Here is a 23199-nt window from a genome sequence, read left to right on the forward strand (position 1 = left end):
TTTTAGTAGATTTGTTTCGTTAGTATCACAGAGAAAAGTTTTACACCTTTCATCTGGATCGATCTTGGCCCTTATCCAACTGGACAGAACTACAGCTTCTGATTATTTACAAAAGACTTTTGAACTTGAATCATGTAAACCGCAGCTTACACTGCCACTTTCTCCCTTTCCCTCTCTTGTACTGATCAAGCCATATTTATTCCCAAAAGTTAGCGCAGAGTTGGTCAGTTACGACTCTAATCAAATACATACTCTCGACTTCAGACTTCTGACGTCTGTTACCGCTGCATAACAGCATCGTGAACTATTACTTCATAACTGACTTATAGCATATTATATTTCTTAGTTTTTTCGTTTTGTTTTTGCCAGTGAAGTAAGTAAATACGTCAGTCATACCTCCAACGGCTGTCTCCAGGCCATGCATGTGATTATTCCAACATCAAAATTTTTAGTTCCAGTCGTTTATCTCTAGCGGACGAGCGATCTTTTATGAAACTGAAAACGCTGATATCATAATAAGAAATATCTATAAACAATATCTGATTGATTTTATGTGCTACGTTTCCACTACATTTCATCAGACTGCCATTTATCTTTTGTGCGCAATCACCTCTTAATTATGAAAAGCGATCGAGTGGTAGTCATCACCGACTGCTGCGGCTACCGCCAAAGACCCATTCAGCGGCAGTCAAGCAAAAGAAAAATAAACCAACAATGGTGATTGTCCGTAAATTTTATGCCAAAGAGCTGGACATGTACGTAAGACACTAGAGTATTCAGGCATCTGTGTTTAAGATCCTGTATGAAATAAATGAGCTCGATCGCCAGATCGACGGCACGCGAACAGTGACTTAGATGAAGGCCAACCGTCCAATGTGTTTTCACCTTTCTTAGGTAAGAATGCAAGAATATTAACGTCATTGCTCATTAAACGCTATTGCGCGATGACACATGTGCGTTTTCTCATATGTAGAGCACGCTAGTTCTTTCCCGAACTCATTTTTATAGTCTGGATGTTTGGTTACCGCCTGACATTCCTCTTTATTTGCCTATACAGTTCCAAATCTTGCAAGTCGATCGATGAAACGTTTTTTAGTCATTTGCTTTTTCTAGGCGCTAAGCGAAACAATCGTCATCGTTGACAAGAGAATTTAGTCAAATTCACGCACACTCTCCATGTTTAAGGATAAGGTCATGTTCGTTATTGTCATTAGTACCGCAATTGCGCTTTTCAAGTGCGCTTGATTCACTCTGGGCCTTTGTTAAAAAAGATTACTATATTATCACCTATCGTACATTTAAAGCCAAATAACCAACCAAAGTTGTTGAATACAGTTAATAAATACGAGAGACCAGTCATGCTTACCATATCTGGAGGAAATTATCGAAAATTAGCGAGTGTGAAATCGCTCGATTCTCTTATTTTGTTATTTTTATTGTTCTTTGTTGCGAATGTTACAATCGATTCGCCAAAATCCATGGGAAAACATAGGTCTTTTTGAGCCTCCGAAAAAGTTTGAAACCTTTACAACTAACGAAGTTTATCAACAGCGTAGCTTCCATTTTGGAAACGTTCATCAAAAGTGTAAACATTAATCTGTTCCACTATTACAAACTTCCCGCCAAATTTTCCCTTCACACAAGTTAATATATTACCATGGCGTGCAGTCGCACTTCCGCTACGTACCATATTTGGTAGTCAATTCGTAGTAACTTTCCATATTTGTCACATTTGTCAAAGTCCTTTAAACGGAAGTAAACCTGTTCAGGGGAAGGCGCGAAATGTTTTGCGGTGGCACTGTGTGGTAAATTAAATGGTAGAGTATTTGCGCTTGTTTCAGATTTTTCCCCTAATTTTTGGCAGTACAATGTGTATAGTGCCTAGATTCAATATCCTGACAGACAACAGGTGAGTAGAATTATATACTTTGGTCGTTAAACTCGAAAAGCATCTAGTGTTTACACTACAAGAGCTCGAGTTGAGAGTTCCGTTAGTTCCGAAACAATTTTACTCGTTGTTTGTATCCAAACCCACCACCTTTAAACTCTCGAAAAGAGGATTTTGACCCTTGACTCTATATTCTTTTAAGTTCTCTTCTTCGTTTCCAAACAAGGTTTTTATTCCTAAACATTTCTTCTGTAGTATTATATTCGTTGCTGTTCAGCTGATTTTATTGTGGCCCATTGAACCATGTAACTAGCCAATTTCCCAAAACGTCTTGTACACAAAAGTAAAGTGAATCTAGTGGTAACTGTAGGATTTCATTTACATAATCTTTTGTGGTTTTTTTGTTTCTCCGTTATAGCTGTTTACGAGCTACTTAAGCTGTCCTTCAATTTTGATATAGATAAAATCTTTCACGATAAGCTCGAGTCAAATATATTTTAACCAAAATTTCGATAGTTTGAGGTCGTTTGCCAGCCCCGAAAATTGTTTAATCATCGTAGTTGTCGAAATGTGATGTTCACCTAAGCGTAATAAACCACCACAACTAACTTCTGGAAGAGAAATGCATTATACAGTAAAAATTTATTCAGTTTACAGTCAATTTAGTCTGTCTCTAATTCACCAATGTATAAATAATTTTAAGCATTTTTACCATTTTTATGTCGCATGATAGGTTGTTAACTATGTTACATATTTATCTCAGAAGTTACGCACAGGGAGCGCTAAATTCCATCTACTTAAAAACATGATACTCAGTTTATCATTTCCATTCTGATATTTCGTCAGGTGGTTATGGAGTTCTACATTATAAACAATCTTGGCTGTAGGATAGCGACAATAATCTGAAAAATAGAGCTAATCTCTGCTGAGTTTCCTAATACCAAAACTAAAGCAATAACGGCGTTCAATCTGAGAAAAGGAAAACATCAGATGAGGCCAATATGTGAAAATAAGCAACAAGCAGCCTGTGGCGTCGGAAATCGGAAGAACTGAATCATTCGCGATTGGTTTTAAATTTAATTTTCTTTTTTTAACTGGTTAACACGTCAGAGCGACACAACACATCTGTAATGACACTCAGTTAAATGAAAACTGCAGCTGCTCCAAGCGCCGGTAGAGTGGCAAATAACCTGCTATTACTAACTTTCAATGCACTCGGCTAAACTGGCCTTTAATGTGAACCTTCTTTTTTGAAATGTTCAGTATCCGTACACCTCCAGCCTCAATGCCATATAATCGTGCGATTTTCGTGGATGAATTCGGATCCACTCGACATTTTGGAGAGCTGGTGAGAACTTGTGTATAAAAATTGAAGTGTTGTTCTTGTTAGCTTGGCATTCCTGTGAACATACAATACATTGACAGTATCACTATTTAAACAAAATTAAAACCTAACTGCAGCGCAACGAATCATTGGCTGAGCTCCGCAAATTAAAGGAGGCCTGAAACATGGCCTGAAAGATTTTGATATCAGATACCTTATCATAGGAAATTTTTGCGACACGTTGATTTCGCAAATTTGTCGTCTCCAAAAAAATCGTGAATCACACACACGCATGGAGAAGGTTCGAGAAAGGAGAAGGGACTGGAACTTTAATATCATCATCATTCTAAAATGTTTGTGTTTCATTGTTACCGACAAAAAAATCTTTCCAGGCCTACCCTGGCCCGTGCAATCGATGTTTGTAGATTTTACCTTATTAGGGTCATTTAGAGAAGCATCAGCAAAGTACTGGTAGGTGAAGCTTTGAACCCAAAATTTATCGTCCGGGCTACCTTGTGTTGCTATGGCAATTACGGTTTTTTTGCTCGCGAACGTTACTGTAATGTGTTCACCATCTGAGTTTCGTGCAGGTCTCCAGCAAGATTTTCCATTTAAGCGTCCTTTCCATGCTTCATAACCGCTTAAGGACGTAGAGCCAGTTATATTCTCATTAGGTATGTCTCCGTTTTCCATTCCTAGCGCTTGTGGGTCTGTTGAAAAAGAAGACACTTGCTTTCGTCAATGTTGATTTCTAATCATCACACGTCATGGAAAGTAAGAACCTATGCTAATCAAACTATTGAAGAAAACACTGAGGAATATGGATCAAAGTTTTGGGCTTCAGTCCTTGCAAGTGTTAAGAAGATGTAGGTATCTAATTTTTTCTAAGAAAATAACGTGTCTCATCGGTCAAAACATAACAGTAGACCTTTTTCTAAGTCAGCTGTGACGCGTAAGAGATATAAAGCAGACGCATAAAAACGCACGCAAATAACGCGTTGTGTCCGTCTATTGCTGACCAACCACGATCGAGAATTTTGTACAATCTTCCTGGTTTTTATGCTATTTCATTCTCTACTGTTGGTGCTAGCTTTCCAATTTCTTACTTTGACAACGAAGCCCAGTGTAACCATCAAGACAATTGCACTTCAAAGTCGGACTCATGACACACGTGCCTCCATTTTTACAGGGCATACTCTCACAAGTATCATGATCATGGTGATACTGGCGGATCACCATGTCCAAATAAACTGCTCCCTTCTGTTTCATAACATCTTTAGGGAAAGAATCCTTGGTTGCTCTGTTGAGTTGACAGGTTCCTCGCGATGACATGAAGTTGATACTGAAACACTTCGGCTCAATTTCGCAAGAAAATGTGCAGCTCTCAAAAGTCTTGTGGTTTAGAGTCCGTATCACGTGACCAGTGAGAACGTGATTGGTATCTGGGAAACTGGAGCGGCAGACGTTAGAGCCAGCGGTGATCTTTGAAAATAGGAGGGTATGGAGTAAAACGAACTCCAAATATGGAGACATCTCTTACATGACCTGTAAAATAAATAAGGTATAAATTCATTTGCGTTTCCAATATCGGACCGAGGCTAGGGTGTGGTAAATTTGGTTAATTTAAGCAGTAACAAAGGGTACGTCATGAGTACCATGGTTTGATGCAGATAGAAGCACCTATCTTGAAAACCAAGCCGATTCGCATACTATATGTCATTTTCAGCCTTAGCCCCATGGAGGATCTCTTGTATACTCCATTTAAGCAGACTGATTACATAACTTCCTTTTAAAAGGGGCCTTCGCTGTATAAGGTTTCATTAACTTGCAGCATACCAAGTGCAAAATTTGTGGGGGAGATTTTTCAGCCCCCTAGAGTATATTTCATCTTTTTATATTTTTCCTTGAATAAATGACAACGTTTTTAAACACGAGATTTGTTGCAAATGTTATTACTTAAATAAAACTGCTTAAGACATGAAAAAAACTTCCATCCAATCAATGATACCCCCTCGCGCCGACAGGTAACTTAAATTACTCTAAAATGAAACCGTAAACAAACTTTTACAGCGCTATTTTTCTAACTGAAACAAATCTGATTTAACTGGCTTCTCAGTGACAGCGTGGAACCGGGAAAGTATTTGATCAATCTAGTAAAATGGTGCGCCTCGCACTAAATTACAATTTTCCTAACAGACCTAACATAGTGTCTTTTTCGATTCTTTTGTACTATGACGAGTTTATCAAAGGTAAGACTCATTTAAACTAATCAACCATCCTGATCATTTCTATTTAACATAAAACGAAAACAGAATCGAGGTTTTACTCGATCAGTCGTTCACCACAAATATCTTCAGCTAATTAGAAATGTGCCTCATTCAGGCTTGACATCCAGAGGTTTGAAGTACAAATATGCCGGGATCGTTTTCATTCTTGATATGGAAGTTAGAGTCAAAATAATCCTTTCTTTAAGTGCTGGCGGCCAATTCGTTATTCTTGTCATTAACTACAATCCCCGATAAAATAAAAAAACATGTTCGAAAAGCGGGTTTATACGAAAAAGAAAATGACAATTTAAAACCTAAAACATAAAAAAGAGAAACACTGGACACTTTACCTGTTCCGGTCCTTTCAAGTTCTTTGCGACATCAAAATCCTTGCCACTATTTTTTTCTGCTTTTTTTAATAAAAAAAATATCCTGAATTTTTCATAATTTGCCAAATTTGACAGAATGAATTCATACTTCAATGCAGAGATTGACTTTTTCAATAGCTGCTAACGTGAAAAGAAAACAAGCTGAATAACTCTCGTTATTAAGTTTTCACCACGCTTGCGTTGGCAAATGTTACAATTTACTCATGGCACTCTTTATTTAGCTACTGACAATATCGAGTCGTTCTTCGTAATTCAAATCAGCCTGTTCATGCCTGTGTCCATTTGAAAAGTTCACATTGGTTGATGGAAAAATTATTGATACACATTTGAGCCTGTCAGTATCATTCAATATTACTTTCGTTACGATTCGATAAATTCTCCAGTAGCTTTTTAAATAATGTAAATTTGGAAAAGCATGGGTTATTGAGAGGAGGTTTCTCAGTTGCCATCTGCATACGCGGCAAAGATGTACATTGAGGAAGTTCCTTAAATATTGAACTAACTGCACTGCTGTTTGTTTAGATAATTGTGATGAAAGAATCAAAGGGTATACTGCTACTGAAACAATGTTTGTATGACAACGAATTAAGGACTTAATGTTTCTACACTTTGCAGTAATTCTACACTTTGTATCGGATCTCACCAATAAACGAGCATAAAAACTATTTTAAAATGCGGGATTTTTAAAAAGCGACTTGTCTCACCCCCAACCAAGTCCAATGATACAAATCAAGAGAATATCAGCCGTTGTTATTCCTTTGTACAAATCATATATCAAATTGCTACTTCCAGTTACCGCAAAATGTACCGTGGACTAATGGAATAACGCGCGTGATTAGTACCAGTGTAGGCATAAATGGGCTAAGTTTAACCCATCATGTCTCTTAGACAAGAGCGGTGACCTATCTTTCTTATTGTATTTTTCGAAACAGACATTGGTAGGGAACATACCCATAGCATACTACGGGTTGAGGTTATTTTGAGAGAATACAAGCCCTATGTGTTACAATCCTTGCCAAGCAAATACATTAAATGGAAACCTCACAAAACCATATATATTCATAAACAGCATTAAATTCTTTTTCATGTAAGGTGCAGATATTATAGGATATATGAGATCACATGACATCAGGGCGTGTATAATTTGAATAATTATGGAAATTTTCTAAAGACAATGAAAAATTCCTTTCAAATCCGTAATGTTGCAACAATTGATTATTCGCAAGTTGTAACTCAAAAGATAACATGCAGCAAAAGTGTCCTCCAACTTAACAGTTTGCAAATTAGTGCCTAAATAAGCTACCTTTTTACATGTGAAAAAATAAAAATATATAAATCTGACAAAGGAAACAGTTTTTACCTTAACTTAGTAAAATGTTTAAGACCTCAATGGAGATCAGTGACCGGCCTGGGCGCGAATAAGGTATGTTTGGTATATGATGCTCATACTTCTAAAAGTCCCCTCGAAGAGGAGAACGAGTTCACCGCTCTTTTCTTATCAACTCCTGAGTTACTACAGTTTGCGCGATGAGATAAAACGTATGAAAAAAGATAATAAGCGGTCTATGTATTTAGCATCTCTGTTCAAATTGTCGCCTCTGAAAATGTATCAACAAATAGAGTAAACAGATGGAAAATCAGGAAAAGTACCGCCCACTACTCTATTATTTGTTTACAGTCACGCAGGATTTTAGCTACCTCATATCTGAACCTGAACTTGGGAGATCAAGGCTAAGAATTATAGCGCCTCAAGGCACTTGGCCTCAGGCACGTCACCAACGCCTTTGAAAAACGTGAATAAACCTGTTTGGATAAAGTCTTATCCAGATCTGTTTCATGATCGTGTTCACAGCAGCATAACCTGCGAGATTCAGACTGCAAACATTTTAATTGATACATGCATGTTCTAGCTATTACTAGGAGAAGTAATTATAATGGATTCCTGACATTACATATATTTTAATCTAACAGGGCTAAATGCTTACCCTCTCCTACTCTCTTCGACCCTTCATTATTCTCTGAAAAAATCCAGCGGTTGTAAGGTAGATTTAAAAGTTGTAAAGTTATTCAGATGCCGTTTTCGGGTTCGGACGCGTTGGCGAAATATTCGTGCAACAGATCTCTGCAGCATACCTAAACCTGCTTCGAGCGTATTGTTTCAAAAACAAGTCACTATGAAATAGTTTTAGACACGACTTTTGACAATTCTTTTTTCGCAGGATCAAATATCTGTGCGATAATTTTCCATGACAAACAACGTGATTTATCCCCGCCACATATTCCTCAGACTAATCCCGCGGTCCTAGCAACTTACGACCCCTCAACAGGTCATAAATTTTCAATTTCGACATCCAGAATAAATCAATAATGGATGTCATTCATCACATCATGCATGTCATTTTACGAGCGCGGGTAAAACCGTCTCTTCCTGCCATTTAGCTTTAGAAACAACTGATCTTTCGCCTTTATTAAACTAAATGCCACTTGTGATTTGACTAAATTATTACAAAGAGCCATTACAGTGCGCGAAAATGCGTCGTTCTAGATTAGCATGATAAAGCGCCATACGTGAATCAAGTATGGCCAAACCGGGACATAATTATCATAAATTAAAATTATTTAATTACTCAAAGCAATCCAAAGAGAATGATTCAAACAAATTTTCAGCATATTTGTCGAGCTAATGTCACACAAAGGCGAGAAATATGTACTGCGAATGCAACAGATTACTATGGTTTGACAATGGTTTAGCACTTTCATGAAGAGTACTTCAAAACAGGGCGCGTTTCCAGTGGAGTTATTCCCTAGAGAGGTGAAAATGACAGATTCATGGTAAGTTACACGACTGCAAGCAAGAGAAAAGTTACATAAGGGGAAACGGGAAGCCAAATTTTGGGACTCGAAAGTATTAATGTTCTAACCAACAATTTTTTTATGATAATATTGAGAGTTCATTCCTGCTTAGAGTTTTCATTAGACTGAATGGTCGGTGCATTTGCATCTATTAGCCAGTTCCCTGTTGCACCGGATATAAATAATAATACAACTTCTCAAGTTCAGACAAATCTACTTCAGAAACTGTTTGATATTAATTCCAAAAGTTATCACGCATTTCTGCCGCATCGTCATATATTGTCTTTACATTCATCCAAAGAGTCAGCTATGTTTGATAATAGTAGAATACCTCGTGGGAAAGACACTTGCCTTCTTTCCACATAGGTTAACCAGGTTCGTGCATTGTAGAGGACTCCCCATATACAGTAAATAAGCGAAAAGTTTCTGATAATGTGATGCAGTTTAGCAGCGTAGTGTCAAAAACGTTGACCTACTAAACGATATCTTGAGAGCAACTTTAATATTCACATTCGTCTCTCTTCATTCGAATCTAATTTTGCCCTCCTCTGATCTCTCTCTGATCCAGCAATAACCGTCAGCCCATTAAACCATAATTTGCCAGAAATATAATGAAAAATGCCCGTGGATAAATTTTGGGAAGTTTAGGCAGTATTGAGGGAAATATTTATGGCTCAGCAAGAAATGAGGGTGAACGTCCGAATGAAACAGGACTTTTCTTGTTAAGGGAAAAGTGGAACCTCAATCTAGAGATTCTCTCGCAACTTTCCCTACGGGTATTGCTAGCACCGTCCCCTTAATAAAGGTGTCCTCCTTACAGTCAGAACGAAAAATGTTTCATGCATATTTTTTGAGTAGATTTGTTTCGTTAGTATCAGAGAGAAAAGTTTTACACCTTTCATCTGGATCGATCTTGGCCCTTACCTAACTGGACAGAACTACAGCTTCTGATTATTTACAAAAGACTTTTGAACTTGAATCATATAAACTGTAGCTTATACTGCCACTTCCTCCTTTTCCCTCTCTTGTACTGATCAAGCCATATTTATTCCGAAAAGTTAGCGCAGAGTTGGTCAGTTACGACTCTACTCGAATACGATTTCTCCACTTCAGACTTCTAACGTCTGTTACCGCTGCATAACAGCATCGTGAACTATTACTTCATAATTGACTTATAGCATATTCTATTTCCAAGTTCAAATTTCTTTTCTCGTTTTGTTTTTGCCAGTGAAGTGAGTAAACATGTCAGTCATACCTCCAACGGTTGTCTCCGGGCCATGCATGTAATTATTCCAACATCAAAAGTTTTAGTTCCAGTCGTCTATCTCTCGCGGACGAGCGATCTTTTATGAAACTGAGAACGCTGATCTCATGATAAGAAATATCTATAAACAATATCTGATTTTTTTATGAGCTACGTTTCCACTCCATTACTTCAGACCGCCATTCATCTTTTGTGCTCAATCACCTCTTAATTATGAAAAGGGATCGAGTGGTAGTCATCACCGACTGCTGCGGCTACCGCCAAAGACCCATTCAGCGGCAGTCAAGCGGCAGAAAAATGAACCAACAATGGTGATTATCCGTAAATTTTATGCCAAAGAGCCGGACATGTACGCAAGACACTAATATATTCTGTGTTTAAGATCCTGTATGAAATAAATGAGCTTGATCGTCAGATCGACGGTACGCGAACAGTGACTCAGATGAAGGCCAACCGTCCAATGTGTTTTCACCTTTCTTAGGTAAGAATGCAAGAATATTAGCGCCATTGCTTAATAAACGCTCCTGCTCGATGACTCATGCGCGTTTTCTCATGTGTAGAGCACGCTAGTTCTTTCACGAACTCGTTTTTATAGTCTGGATGTTTGGTTACCGCCTGACATTTTTCTTCATTTGCCTATTCAGTTCCGAATCTTGCAAGTCGATCGATGAAACGTTTTTAGTCATTTGCTTTTTCTAGGCGCTAGGCGAAACAATCGTCATCATGGACAAGAGAATTCAGTTAAATTCATGCACGTTCTGCATGTTTAAGGATAAGGTCACGTTCATTATTGTCATCAGTACCGCAATTGCGCTTTTCAAGTGCGCTTGATTCACTCTGGGCCTTTGTTAAAAAAGATCACTATATTATCACCTATCGTACACGCTAAGCAAATTAACCATCCAAAGTTGTTGGATACAGTTAAATACGAGAGACCAGTCATACTTATCATATCTGGAGGAAATTATCGAAAATTAGTGAGTGCGAAGTCGCGCGATTCTCTTATTTTATTATTTTTATTGTTTTTTGTTGCGAATGTTACACCAAAATCCATGAGAAAACATAGGTCTTTTTGAGTCTCCGACAAAGTTTGAAACCTTTAAAACTAACGAAGTTTATTAAGAGCTTGGAAACGTTCATCATAAGTGTAAACCTTAATCTGTTCCACAATTACAAACTTCCCGCCAAATTTTCCCGCCACACAAGTTAATATATTACCATAGTGTGCAGCTGCACTTCCGCTACGTACCATATTTGGTAGTCAATTCGTAGTAACTTTCCATATTTGTCACATTTGTCAAAGTCCTTTAAACGGAAGTAAACCTGCCCAGGTGAAGGCGCGAAATGTTTTGCGGTGGCACAGTATGGTAAATTAAATGCAAGAGTATTGGCGCTCGTTTCAGATTTTCCCCTAATTTTTGGCGGTACAATGTGTATACTGCCTAGATACAATATCCTGACAGACAACAGGTGGGTAGAATTATATACTTTGGTCGTTAAACTCGAAAGGCACCTGGTGTTTACACTACAAGAGCTCGAGTTGAGAGTTCTGTTAGTTCCGAAAGCAATTTTACTCGTTGTTTGTATCCAAACCCACCACCTTAAAACTCTCTTAGCGAGGATTTTTGACACTTGACTCTATATTATTTTAATTAAATTTTTCTCTTCGTTTTCTAGACAAGGTTTTTATCTGTAAACATTTTCTCTGTGGTAATATATTCGTTGCAGTTCAGCTGGGTTTATTGTGGCCCATTGAACCATGTAACTAGCCAATTTCCCAAAACGTCTTGTACACAAAAGCAAAGTGAATCTAGAGGTAACTCTGTGGTTTTTTGTTTCTCCGTTATAGCTGTATACGAGCTCCCTAAGTTGTCCTTCAATTTTATATAGATAAAATATTTCACGATGAGCTCGAGTCAAATATATTTTAACCAAAATTTCGATAGTTTGAGGTCGTTTGCCAGCCCCGAAAATGATTTAATTAGCGTAGTTGTCGAAATGTGATGTTCACCTAAGCGTACTAAACCACCATAACTGTAACTTCTGGAAGAGAAATGCATTATACAGTAAAAATTTATTCAGTTTTCAATCAATTCCGTTTGTCTCTAATTCACCAATGTATTATCAATTTTAAGCATTTTTACCATTTTTATGTCGCATGATAGGTTGTTTAATTATGTTACATATTTATTTAGTTAGTTATCATTTATGTTTTGATTTTAATCATTTTTTTATTTGATTGTCTCCTGTGTTAAGCTGTGTAAAACTTAATTGAAAAGTGCTTGAGGCCTTGAAGATTCTTTGTCTCTGTTTTTAATTGCCATCTGATGGTTTACATCTTTCTTTCTTTCCCCCCTCTGCTTTTTCTTAAGATTAGTAGAATTTTCTGTATTCAGATAAACAAATATAACAGGAACAAACCTACACCATAAAATTGTGGAAATTTTCATGGTCATGCACCTGCACATTTCTTTCAAGTGGGAAGAAAAAGCAGACTAATCTTTAATCATAACCATTACAATTTCCTCAAATATGATTGGTGCATTAGCTGCTTTATTTTTCACTAATCATTCTGTAGAACTACAACCAGACAGTGGGCTGTAATTGGACAGTTGAAGTAGTCAATCATACTAAGTCTACTCAGCCTAATCCACCAATCACAGAATTAAACACAATAACCATAGCAAAAGCCACTTATCCTACAAAAAATTTAGGAATTTCCAAAATGGAGAAATTTTTTTTCAATTTAGACATTGTCTCAACCGGAGATATTAGACATAAATGTATTAATTGTTTTCAGAAATTGAAATGGTTATGATTAATTGGTAATAGGACTTCTTGTTGTCCAATTCTGTCTTCAATCATACTTGTGATTAACAAATTGGACTCCCACTTTGTGGTCATCCAATTTTGTTTGTCACTGGTATGATTACAGAGCAAATTGGACTCCACTCAGTCCTATTATGATTACTAATCAAAACTATAACAAAACTATCAAATGTAATTAATTATCACCAGCCCGATTTTAACACTAATAGGACAGGGTGGGCACCATGCCTCTGTGACTAGTAAGTAAGTGTCTATCATGCACGCTGTAGTTACACATTTCCCTGAGTTAACTGTTTTTTTTTTTTTTTTTTTTTAAGAAAACATTTAACAGATGTCTAGTTTCTTTTTCAACTTTTGTTTTGGTTTAAATTAATTGGTAACAAGACAGTGTGTTCAATTCTGTCTGTAATCATACGTATAATTAACAAATCAGTCTCCCACTTTATGGTTGTTTTCTTTTGTTAATAATTTGTATGATTGCAGACTGAATTGGGCTCCACTCAGTCCTATTAATGTTATAAATCACCGTGAATGTCAAATAAACAACACTTTTGTTTTTTAATCTGAAAACTGAAACTGGAAAAGAAAAAAGGAAATTAAAAGTAATGAAAAACTGCACATGTAGTCTTGAAAATGATGAAGTAAACACCAAATTTTAAGTTTAATTATTTGTAAATAATGCCTTTTTGAAAATTTATGTATTCACACAAAATTTCTACTCTTAATACATGTATTTTCACTCAATGATATGCAACATCAATGAGTAACTTGACTTTATTTTGTTACAGATGACATTTCACTAAGCCAGAGATTCAAATCCTTGCAAATGGAGGCTAAGGAATGGTTTGATAAGTTTTGCCAACAAGTAGAATTGGAAGAAAAATGCAAAGAGAAGGCTTGGAACATTTGGGAGTCTGTTTCCTCAAAAATAAAAGAAAAATCTGAGGTATATGAAAATTTAAAGGCTCATTTGCTTTTTAGTTTATTCAAAGAAGCAAATTTTAATTTGCATCAAGATTGTGGTATAAATAATGATTTCAGATTCTGTGTTTTCTTGCCTTCTTCAATGTGGATGTTTCAAGCTCTTCCTCCATTATGTGTTTGAAATAGGCATTTCCACACCAAGATAAATAAATAGAAAAATTTTGACTATTTCTATGAAATCAGATTTGTTAATTCTGTTAATATTATAAGACTAGAATTTAAAAACCAGTCCTAGACTTATCAAAGCCTCAAAGTAATCCTTTAACTCTGGAATCAGTTTCAACTAGAATGCTGCAACTTCATGTTGAGTCTTTAATTAAATGTGGCAATTAAATCATACTTTGTTTCCCTTGCAGAATACTTTAATTCCATGGTTTATATGTGCCATATATGCTACGAATTGCGATATAAGGTTAGTATGCTGCTGACATGTATAAGAGTAGCTGTGAAATGAAAACCACCCAAAATGAAAGAGTTACCCATACAACCCTTTTTTCTGATATTTAGATTTAATAGTGTTCAAGATTCAGGTGCTACTAAAACTACCTGTTCATTGAGCAAGCTATTGAAGGAAGCTAAAATAAGGTAAGGCAAAACTGGTATAGACTGAATGAACTTTTTGTGGGCTCTTCTTTCTTTTATAATGATTTATCATTTATGGCTATACTCTTTTGAGGTGATAGCATCATACGGTTATAGACAGAAAGATGTTTTATACTAGTGAGGTTCATACTTTAAGTTGGTGCAATGATATTTTCTTTCTGGCAGCATGGTGGAATTCTTCCAGAAGATGAAAAAGTTCAGTTTAGTTTGGGAAGTTGGTTCCCCCATTACAGATCACCTTACTGAAGTAAAGAAAACATTTTGTATATCTGCTGCTCTGTTCCACAAGTTTCAAAGGTACGTAACTTATTTATAAACTTATTTATAACAATTTATAACAATTTTTCCCTTATCGAGAAGGACAATATTTGATACAAATTTAGCTCTTCTTTTTTTGCATGATGCCTATTACGCTAAGTGCAATGTATAACTTATATCAGTAAAATTCTTCCCCCATTGGTTTCATGGAATCATAAAACAAGCCTTGATTGTCCCATATGATACTTGTGATCCCATGTAACATCCTAAAACTTAACTTACAATTATGGTGTTGCAAATAAATTTCCTAATGACTGTAGTTATGGTGTCTAAGGCTGATGGTGATAATTTAACATTATGTAATATTTTCCTTGTTGCAGAGTAATGCCTGTGATTTTTAAAGGTTGTCAAGACTTATGTGACAGGTATTAATGAATTTTCCTTTTTTAGTAATTTTGTCATCATTTATATTGCAACTTCTGGCATAACATGTTATAGCTGCTATGGTGCCTCTCCCCATGAGAGGCACCATAAAAGGTAACAGGTATAGACCTCTTTACTAAATGGCAAACATAGTTCCTTTTCTTTTGTTTTCATGTTAATCAGCCTTCTTACCCTTGTCAGTATCAATAAAAATAATGGAATTTTTTCTGAAAAACAAAACCAAGAACTCTGAATTGTATGCAATTTAAGGAATGACAAAGAGGCCCAAACATTATAGAAGAAGTCTTTGCAGGTTTTATAGAACAGAGGAAGCTACAACAGAAATGAAATGGTGTGGTGTATTTTAATGAATTTTGAGTTTACTGATTTTATTTTGACAGTGAAGAGAGAATGGAAACATTAAAAAAAACATGCTGGCTTTTATATCTAGTCTACAAAGGTACAATTTTTTTTTGTCATAATCTACATCTGCTTTTATTATTAGTAGTTTGATTGAATGTAATCAATTTAACTGGACTTGTTGTATTAATTTATATATGTACTCATTTGCTTTAAAACCCTCTCTTTGCATTGCACGCCCTGAAATGGTCAGCTCAAACTAGGTTTCTGCATTCTCCTGTTTGTATTTTCTGTAGGCTTGAATTCTAACCAGGTGAAAGAATTAATGACTGCATTCAATCTCTTGTTGTGCTGTGTGGATCATGTACACAGTAGATTTGCCCAACAGCTGCAGACAGGTGAAGGTAAAGTATTTACTTAATTCAAAGTGGAGGATTCCAACTCTTGATTAATTTTAATCAGGAGTGATTTTGATATGCATACTTTATTTGTCAATTATCCACACCATTATATATCAATACTGACACTGTTCCTCATTGTTGACATGTTCAGTTCTCTCTGGGACAAATATCCGGGGAAGTGTGGTAAGTCAACAATTTTTACTTAAAGTGAAATTAGAATCATGTTTCTGCTGTGTAGGTCCTTGAAGTACTGTAAAAAAACCACTCACTCAAACTCTGTAACCCAAGCTTCCCACTGATGTGAACTGAAAGCTATTAGTTTAATTCATGACTCAGGCTTGGAGAGCATATGATCTGGTCTATCAGCTGGCTCAAACTCCCTGTGTCTTAAACTGATTTGTATTTTCCAGCAGGGTTGTCCCATACATTTGTCATACTTAAATCTTTAAAGTAAATATGTTTATACTTGTACTTTTCTGTGTGATAATCAAATTCTTGGATTCTCTTGAATTTAGCATGATGGAATCCTTCCCAATCTATGTGAGGAATTGAGTGTACCTCTTTCAAATGTATGTATAAAAAGATATAATTTGTAGTTGAAGGAAATGATACATTTCATCTTGTTTCTGGTTGTCAGAATGAAGCATTAAGAAATGAAAATGTCAGTGGTTTACATCATGGAATTTAATCAGCAAAATTCACTGACTTCTGCTTCTGTTAGCAAGTAAAATCTCTTTTTGTGCTGTTTCTTTTTTAGGTCGCATTAATCTACTCACAACACTTTAAACCATTTTTGGAGAAGTTAATTGAGGTACAAGTAACTTTGTTGATTACATGTATCATTTATTAACAAAGTAATGTCACAAAACTGTTATCATGAACAAACTTGCTGCACAAGTTCTTGTTGAGCAAGAGCTCAAACAACATTAATTCCCTGTACTGTACATCAACACTGAAAAAACTTTGCCTTAACTGTTTAATCACATTTTGTTCATATGAATGATTTTCTTCCCTTTCTGCTTTGTTACTTTCCACAGCAAAATGCAAGAAACTTGTTGAAAGTAAGTAATAGAGTCAAGAGAGCTTGGATTGGTCATGTTGTTGCTAATCCAATTTGTTAAATCATGATATGTTTATTAACAACTCTGGTATTGACCCTCTAACCCCTAAGAGTGACTAGCATCTAATTATCCTTACAATATCACCACTGAATCACACTTTGATGAGAATAGATGAAATAATCACCAACTAAAGAAACTCTTGATTGTTAGAAAAATTTGCCGTAGTTAATTTACAGAGAACAGTATGGAGAATGTGGATACTGATGTTAGGGTGTAAAGGGTTAAGATTGACTTATAAAGAGGTGCTAGACAGTGAGAGGCCACCTCAGGTTAAATTTACTGTGTTGTTCAAATAAACACACTCCAAAATATATTTAAAGTAATGATTTTATAATGATATGGATCTAAAAGTGATCACACTGGTGGTGTTAGGTATTGTTCTGTAAATTATCTAATTTTGACAATCTCTGTCTGCAGATTGGTGATTTAAATTCCATCTATGAAGAAGTCTGTGCAAGATCTGGAGATGTTGACGAGAGAGACTTCTTTGACAAAAATGGCTATTTGTGGATTCCTTTCAATGAAGAACCCAGTGAAGTGGGACATGGCAGGTACAAAAGATCTCATATTTACCCAACTAGTAATTTTTTTTTTACAAAATGTGAGACTAGTGGTATTTGATTTATTCAATTTAGTGCTGGAACTATTAGTGCTGGAACTACCAATACTGCAATCCATGATGAATTTCAACCTGTTTTGGTAACCCTAACAGCTGAATTAGAATCAAGGTGCAGTATATATATGTACATCTTCAGCTCTAATTCTTTTTCTTGTTCTTCCTCTGATTTGGGGTTATGTATGGATATTTCCTTCAGAGGGAACATAATCAGTGATCAAAATTATAACTGAGTCATAATACCTTCTTCTCTGCTTGGTTTCTTTTTCCATGTACAGTAGAAGGTCCTACCCACCAAGTTCATCATCATTTACTGATTTAAGAGCTACACTTGAAGAAAGAAGGTACTATATTTTCAAAGGGAATATGTAAATCAATTATACAATTCACAGTGAGGTCTTTTAAAATTTTATGTTATGCAAATTAACAAGAATATGTACCCTTTTAAGATAACATAACCTTTGTTCTTTACTGTCACATTGTCATTCCATTGAGTGCCAAATACTGTATAGAGGGTAAAATAAGCAGTTCACTTTTATACTTACTCATAACTCAGTAATACATGTACATAACACAATCTTATTTTTGGAGAGGTGGAGTAACACAGTCCACTTGCACACTCAAGCTCGATCACAACAGCCAAGTATAAATATACTCAGTCTGGTTAGTCAACCTTAAAAGTATCATTTGGAGTATGAAATGACATAATGCAGCTCTCGACATGTACTGATTGCAGGAAATCTTATTTGATAAATTATATATTTTGTGTTTAGCCATTTGCCAGGTCAAGAACTAATAAGGTTTTGGGAAGTAAGTATTTGTAAACAACATACCAGTATAATGTATTGCATTAAAAATGTATAATAGGAGCTTGAGGCTGAGGTAGAGAAATCCTGCTAACAGAATCATCGAAGATTCCATTCCAGATCCTTGTCACTCTTAAATGCCAGCCTTAAGCTTTTGTATGGGATAATTTTTTACTTACTTTGGCTTGAAATCCAACGCTAGAGCCAAATTAATTTAAAACATATTGGCATCAATACTGAATTCTAAAAATGAAAAAGATGAAAATCATAGTCCTTATCTCAATATTTGTTCGTTAGCCTGAGAAAAGTCTTACTTCAGTCAAACATGAAGTTACAAATATTGGTATCATAGGTCATAAGTTTATGTTTCAAGTCTCTTCACTCAGCAAGGAATTTTTTCATGTGGGATTTAATATGTAAATGACTTATTTTTTCCTTTTAGTCTTGCGGAAGAAATCCTAGAAATCTCATACAATCCAAATTAACAGGTGAGAAGTGACTTTTTTTTTTTACTTTGAATTATTTAGAATGTACGTTAGAAATAAATAAACATTATAATTCTCTTTTACTATTGGATAGGATCTGACAAGTATTTGATGATTACATTTGTTGGTTGACTTAATTAAAATTTTTAGCCGTTCAGGACGGTTTCCTGAAAGGATTTGATGACACTGCAGTTTGTGAAGGGGACTATAATATTTCAATTCAGGTAATTTGCTTTTATATGGTTATTGACTATATCGTTTTAACCATTTCACTCCCAAGATCTCCTTTGGTAATTCTCTTTACTGTCTGCCGTACAGTTCTAATAATGTTTGTTCTGAGAAGTTGGTATTAAATCACAATCTGGATCAACTGATGTTTTCTTTGTTCTCATCACTTGTCTGTATGATAGAAGAGATGAAGGAAGGTGATAAATTGTGATATCTTTTTTCTTTGATGACTGGACTCAAAATTAACCTTTTCTAAAATCTGTTTTAATGTAATATCTTTTGTGTTTGTTGCAGATTTTTGTCCTGGCAAAGAAACTTTATTATAGAGTTATGGAGGCTATGCTGTTGGCAGTGAGTTAATTTCTTTTTCGCACTTGTTAGCCACAACAACAACTGTTTAACTTGCAGTTAAACTTATTTTATCTTATTTCATACTGTATACTTCATACACAGGAAGGTCTTCCACATATTCCTTAATAGAAAGAAAGCTATGCTTACTGCAACTTAGAGAAAAAGTGAAGCAAGCCACAAATTATTTTTTAACAAGAATTATTTCTTTGTCTTTCAGGAAGAGAAAAGATTATCTTATAGTGATTTCAGGTAGTTGCTGTCTCCAAATATTTGTCCTTTACAACTATAAAGATGTTTTTTAACAGGAATTTTACATTTTTGGAAAAAGGTGGAATGCATTGTATTTTCTGAATCAATCACTAATTGTTTGTTTTCATGTTGTCAGTGCTCTACTGAATAGTGAAACATTCCATGTTTCTCTTTTGGCCTGTTCCCTTGAAGTTGTTATGGCTGACAAAGGATTGTCATGTACGTAATACTTTTATTGGATTGTTCCTTTATCATATGTTATGTAAGAACTTCAATCACCCAACATTTACTTCAAACCACCTGCATCCATTGGATAATGTTATCATCCAGGGTTAGATATTCCTTGGATGTCTGTCAGAGTAGTGCTCAGTACTTCTCATTTCTGATACAATAATTTCCAGGGCCAACTCTAGCATTTCCTTGGATTCTTGGCATTCTGAAGCTGGAGGTAATACACTGAAGTTAACGTTATTCAGCATCTACAGTTTGTGTCAACATTTTTGTCTCCTCAATCTGTTATGGAAATAGTATCAACTGATTCAAAGTTGTGAATTAACCCTTTCACTTCCAAGAGTAATCAAAATATTATTTTTGTCCTTAAAATATTTTCAAGACAGTGAGACAGGTGATGAGAAAACAAGAAAAACATCAACTGGATGATATTGTTAACACTAAATTTTCAGAGCTTAAATACTTTGCAATATGTGACAGACAAAGTGAAAAATTGATACTTGAAACTTAGAAGTGAAAGGGTGTGATCTAAAATGGTATTTTATTTTCTCTGCATCACCAATAACGATTGAAATGCAAAACTTAAGTAGCTGTATTTTGAACCTCAGAGTTTGCATGTTATTGATTGTGAAAGTTCTTTTGCATTTTAGGCATTTGATTTTTTCAAAGTCACTGAAAGTTTCATTCTTCATGAGCCACTTCTTAGTAGCAGTTTAATTAAGGTAAAGAATGTACCAATGACCTACATGGTGTTTGAAACTTTTGGCAGAAACTGGAAAATTATTTTGATCATCAGTAATTAAGCAATAATGCTAACTTGTTTTTTGTTTTGTTTTGTTTTACTTTCTTTTTGTCAGCATGTAAATCGAATAGAGGAACAAGTGTTGGAGAATTTGGCATGGAAAACGGTGAGTGCAGATCAGCAATTATTTAGAGGGCCTCCCCCTTAGCAAACCTTCAAGGGAGTTGAGATACCAAAAACTTCGTTACAAGGATAATACTGTTTATTGTCCTGTTGTCTTTAGCAATCGTATTTCACTGTTGTTTCTGATTCTCTTTTCCAGGGTTCACCTCTATTAAAAGCAATGGAAACCTATCATCCACACTCTGACCTAGCAACAGTGTAAGTATTTGTGAAAGGATGCTGCCACTTAGCTATAAAAGCGCTCCAAAGGGATAACCGGAAACCTATATTTGGCAGACCAAATTTCTATTATTGACGAGGAAGAGCTCGAAACCACTATATCTGTAGTGAATTGTTTGTTGGACATAATTTTTCATTCTTATCAGTTAGCTTTGTTTGTCTTAGAGGCTCTGTTCAGCAGCAAAAGAAGTCGCAGTCTCTAAATTTGTTTTTGAGGAGAGGTTAGTGCTAAGATTTTTCTGGCCTTTCACTCCAAGTTGTGAGAGTTTTTACAATCTTGTCATACTTTTGATACTCAGTCAGGGGAAAAGGTAATGCTATAGTATATAACTCAAACGACAGTGTTTTCATGTAACACGTGTGTTAACAGGCCAACTTGCGAAGAACTTTTTCAAAATGTAACCTACGCTTTTTTTATTATTTTTTTTAATGTCTGCAGTAAACCAGTTGTCCTACCATCGTTTAACAACGCTTTGTGATAAACTTGAAGTCAGTGACACGCTGGTAAGTATGACATGTGCAGTATTGTGGTCCTGACCATAATTGCCTCTCGAACCTAGAACTAAAACAGGCGCTAAATTGAGCGCGAAGGTTTCAATCAGGGTGTGTGCGTGGATCTCAATTTATGATATGAAAACCTTAAAGTCTAACCCATTTTGTTACCATGTTTTACAAGAATTTCAATTAATCTCTCCAGACGTAAACGAACCACGTAAACGTAAACGTTAATTGTGTTATTCTTCTCCAAGATTGAAAAAACATCATAAACACTTTACATCTTGACGGGTTCTACTATTGGAAACAATTTGAAAAATAAGATTAAGTTTCTCGAAATTAGTTTTAATTAAAAAAGAAAAAAAAAACGAAAAAAAAAAGTTGTCGTCAAGAATAGTTAATGCCACTGTGCCGGCTTTTCTACAACCCTCAGTTACACCTAAATAATAAAAGCTGTTTTCTCTCTCAAGAAAGGCCTCTAAACCAGTAGTATATCTTTGTTCAGACGTGCTTAAAATTCTCATGTCAGGTCAGTCACATGTGGACGTGCTTGGAACATTCACTGAGATTGCATTGGCAGTTGATGGTTGACCGTCACTTGGACCAGGTTCATGTACAAAGCGTTGCATTTATGTTGGCTTCATCCTTTCACTCTCAGGAGACACCCAAAAGAACATTCTCCTTAAATTTTCAACTAGAGTATATCGTTTGATGTAACATTAAGCGTAAATTATGGGAATTGTATGGCAGGCAGCACGGAAAATTGATATAAATATTGAATGAGAGAGAGTATTAAAGACACTTCGGTACTCCAGAGCTTTCACTTATCTGATCTGATTCTGAGCAGCCCGCGCCAGCCAGCGGCCGCTCGTGCGAAGGACCTTTCTTGTCCGATTTCTCGCTTGCGTACCTCTAGAGCATGTCTTTCACAGAGCACCGGCTACACGGGCCATTTCACCTAAAAAATCCAAATTTAGCGGCAGTAATTTAATCTTTCACTTTCACGTTCAAAATTTGAATCATACATACACAATCGGGGATTGAGATCATTGAAATCTTTTTCTTATGTATTTTAAGACGATGAGAAATAATTACTTTATCTCCCCTACAGATGCTTTTGTGTGCAGTGTACGCCATTTCTAAGGTGGTCGGAAAAGAAATTCAATTTAAACAGATTGTCACCGTCTACAAAGGATTGCCATTTGCATCGGCACAGGTAAGTTTCTGAAAGGAATTTGTTTACTCAATTAACCCTCAAAGGAATTTGTTTACTCAGTTAACCCTTTAACTCCGGTGAGTGACCAAGACAGAATATTTCCTTACTGTATCAATACATTATCATGCAAACAAGTGATGAGAATAAAGAAAAATATCAACTAGAGGATTACTAATTGTCCGATACCACATTCTCCCAACTAACATAACGAGAATCGTTTGGCAGACAGTAAGAAGAATTACTAATGAGATCTTGGGGGTTAAAGGGTTAAGCTCCCGCTCAGTTAAGCTCTCGCTCAGTCATCTATGCATGCGTTCGTTTATTCATTTATTTTTGTTGTCAATCTCTGACAGAAAGTGATAAAGAATGTAGAAAGTGCTGTCTTGGAAAGGAGAATTTTTCTTGAAATCAATT

At 35.7% G+C, this 23199-nt stretch overlaps 2 protein-coding genes across 6 annotated transcripts in view; one reads left to right on the plus strand and one right to left on the minus strand.

Moving 5' to 3' along the window:
• LOC131778972 (retinoblastoma-associated protein) overlaps window positions 1–23199 on the plus strand; it is a 28416-nt gene that overhangs the window by 1850 nt on the left and 3367 nt on the right. Inside the window, exons 1-29 of one of the 5 annotated variants that reach the window (XM_066168805.1) lie at window positions 8580–8700; window positions 13603–13760; window positions 14155–14210; window positions 14306–14383; window positions 14567–14698; window positions 15040–15084; window positions 15484–15542; window positions 15739–15846; window positions 15995–16026; window positions 16359–16412; window positions 16601–16654; window positions 16881–16904; window positions 17382–17515; window positions 17600–17692; window positions 17859–17924; window positions 18354–18390; window positions 18829–18874; window positions 19022–19095; window positions 19394–19450; window positions 19668–19699; window positions 19836–19918; window positions 20101–20147; window positions 20581–20652; window positions 20788–20838; window positions 20995–21053; window positions 21240–21295; window positions 21514–21578; window positions 22099–22176; window positions 22681–22785. In XM_066168805.1, coding sequence (XP_066024902.1) covers window positions 13641–13760; window positions 14155–14210; window positions 14306–14383; window positions 14567–14698; window positions 15040–15084; window positions 15484–15542; window positions 15739–15846; window positions 15995–16026; window positions 16359–16412; window positions 16601–16654; window positions 16881–16904; window positions 17382–17515; window positions 17600–17692; window positions 17859–17924; window positions 18354–18390; window positions 18829–18874; window positions 19022–19095; window positions 19394–19450; window positions 19668–19699; window positions 19836–19918; window positions 20101–20147; window positions 20581–20652; window positions 20788–20838; window positions 20995–21053; window positions 21240–21295; window positions 21514–21578; window positions 22099–22176; window positions 22681–22785 — 1917 coding nt within the window. In that variant the 5' untranslated portion in view covers window positions 8580–8700; window positions 13603–13640. Of the gene's footprint in view, window positions 1–8579; window positions 8701–11313; window positions 11456–11778; window positions 11802–13602; window positions 13761–14154; window positions 14211–14305; window positions 14384–14566; window positions 14699–15039; window positions 15085–15483; window positions 15543–15738; window positions 15847–15994; window positions 16027–16358; window positions 16413–16600; window positions 16655–16880; window positions 16905–17381; window positions 17516–17599; window positions 17693–17858; window positions 17925–18353; window positions 18391–18828; window positions 18875–19021; window positions 19096–19393; window positions 19451–19667; window positions 19700–19835; window positions 19919–20100; window positions 20148–20580; window positions 20653–20787; window positions 20839–20994; window positions 21054–21239; window positions 21296–21513; window positions 21579–22098; window positions 22177–22680; window positions 22786–23199 lie in introns of those variants that run through there. The other 4 variants (XM_059095506.2, XM_066168806.1, XM_066168803.1 and 1 more) reach the window with 4 other exon arrangements.
• On the minus strand, window positions 2618–4855 carry LOC136281822 (lactadherin-like). Its single transcript, XM_066168850.1, has 3 exons — window positions 4319–4855; window positions 3645–3922; window positions 2618–3288 (listed from the first exon to the last, which is right to left on the minus strand). Exons 1-3 carry the CDS (start codon window positions 4743–4745, stop codon window positions 3148–3150), a joined length of 846 nt encoding a protein of 281 aa, XP_066024947.1. The 5' UTR covers window positions 4746–4855; the 3' UTR covers window positions 2618–3147.

This window comes from Pocillopora verrucosa, chromosome 6 (genome assembly GCF_036669915.1).
Source record: "Pocillopora verrucosa isolate sample1 chromosome 6, ASM3666991v2, whole genome shotgun sequence".
Classification (NCBI taxonomy): domain Eukaryota; kingdom Metazoa; phylum Cnidaria; class Anthozoa; order Scleractinia; family Pocilloporidae; genus Pocillopora; species Pocillopora verrucosa.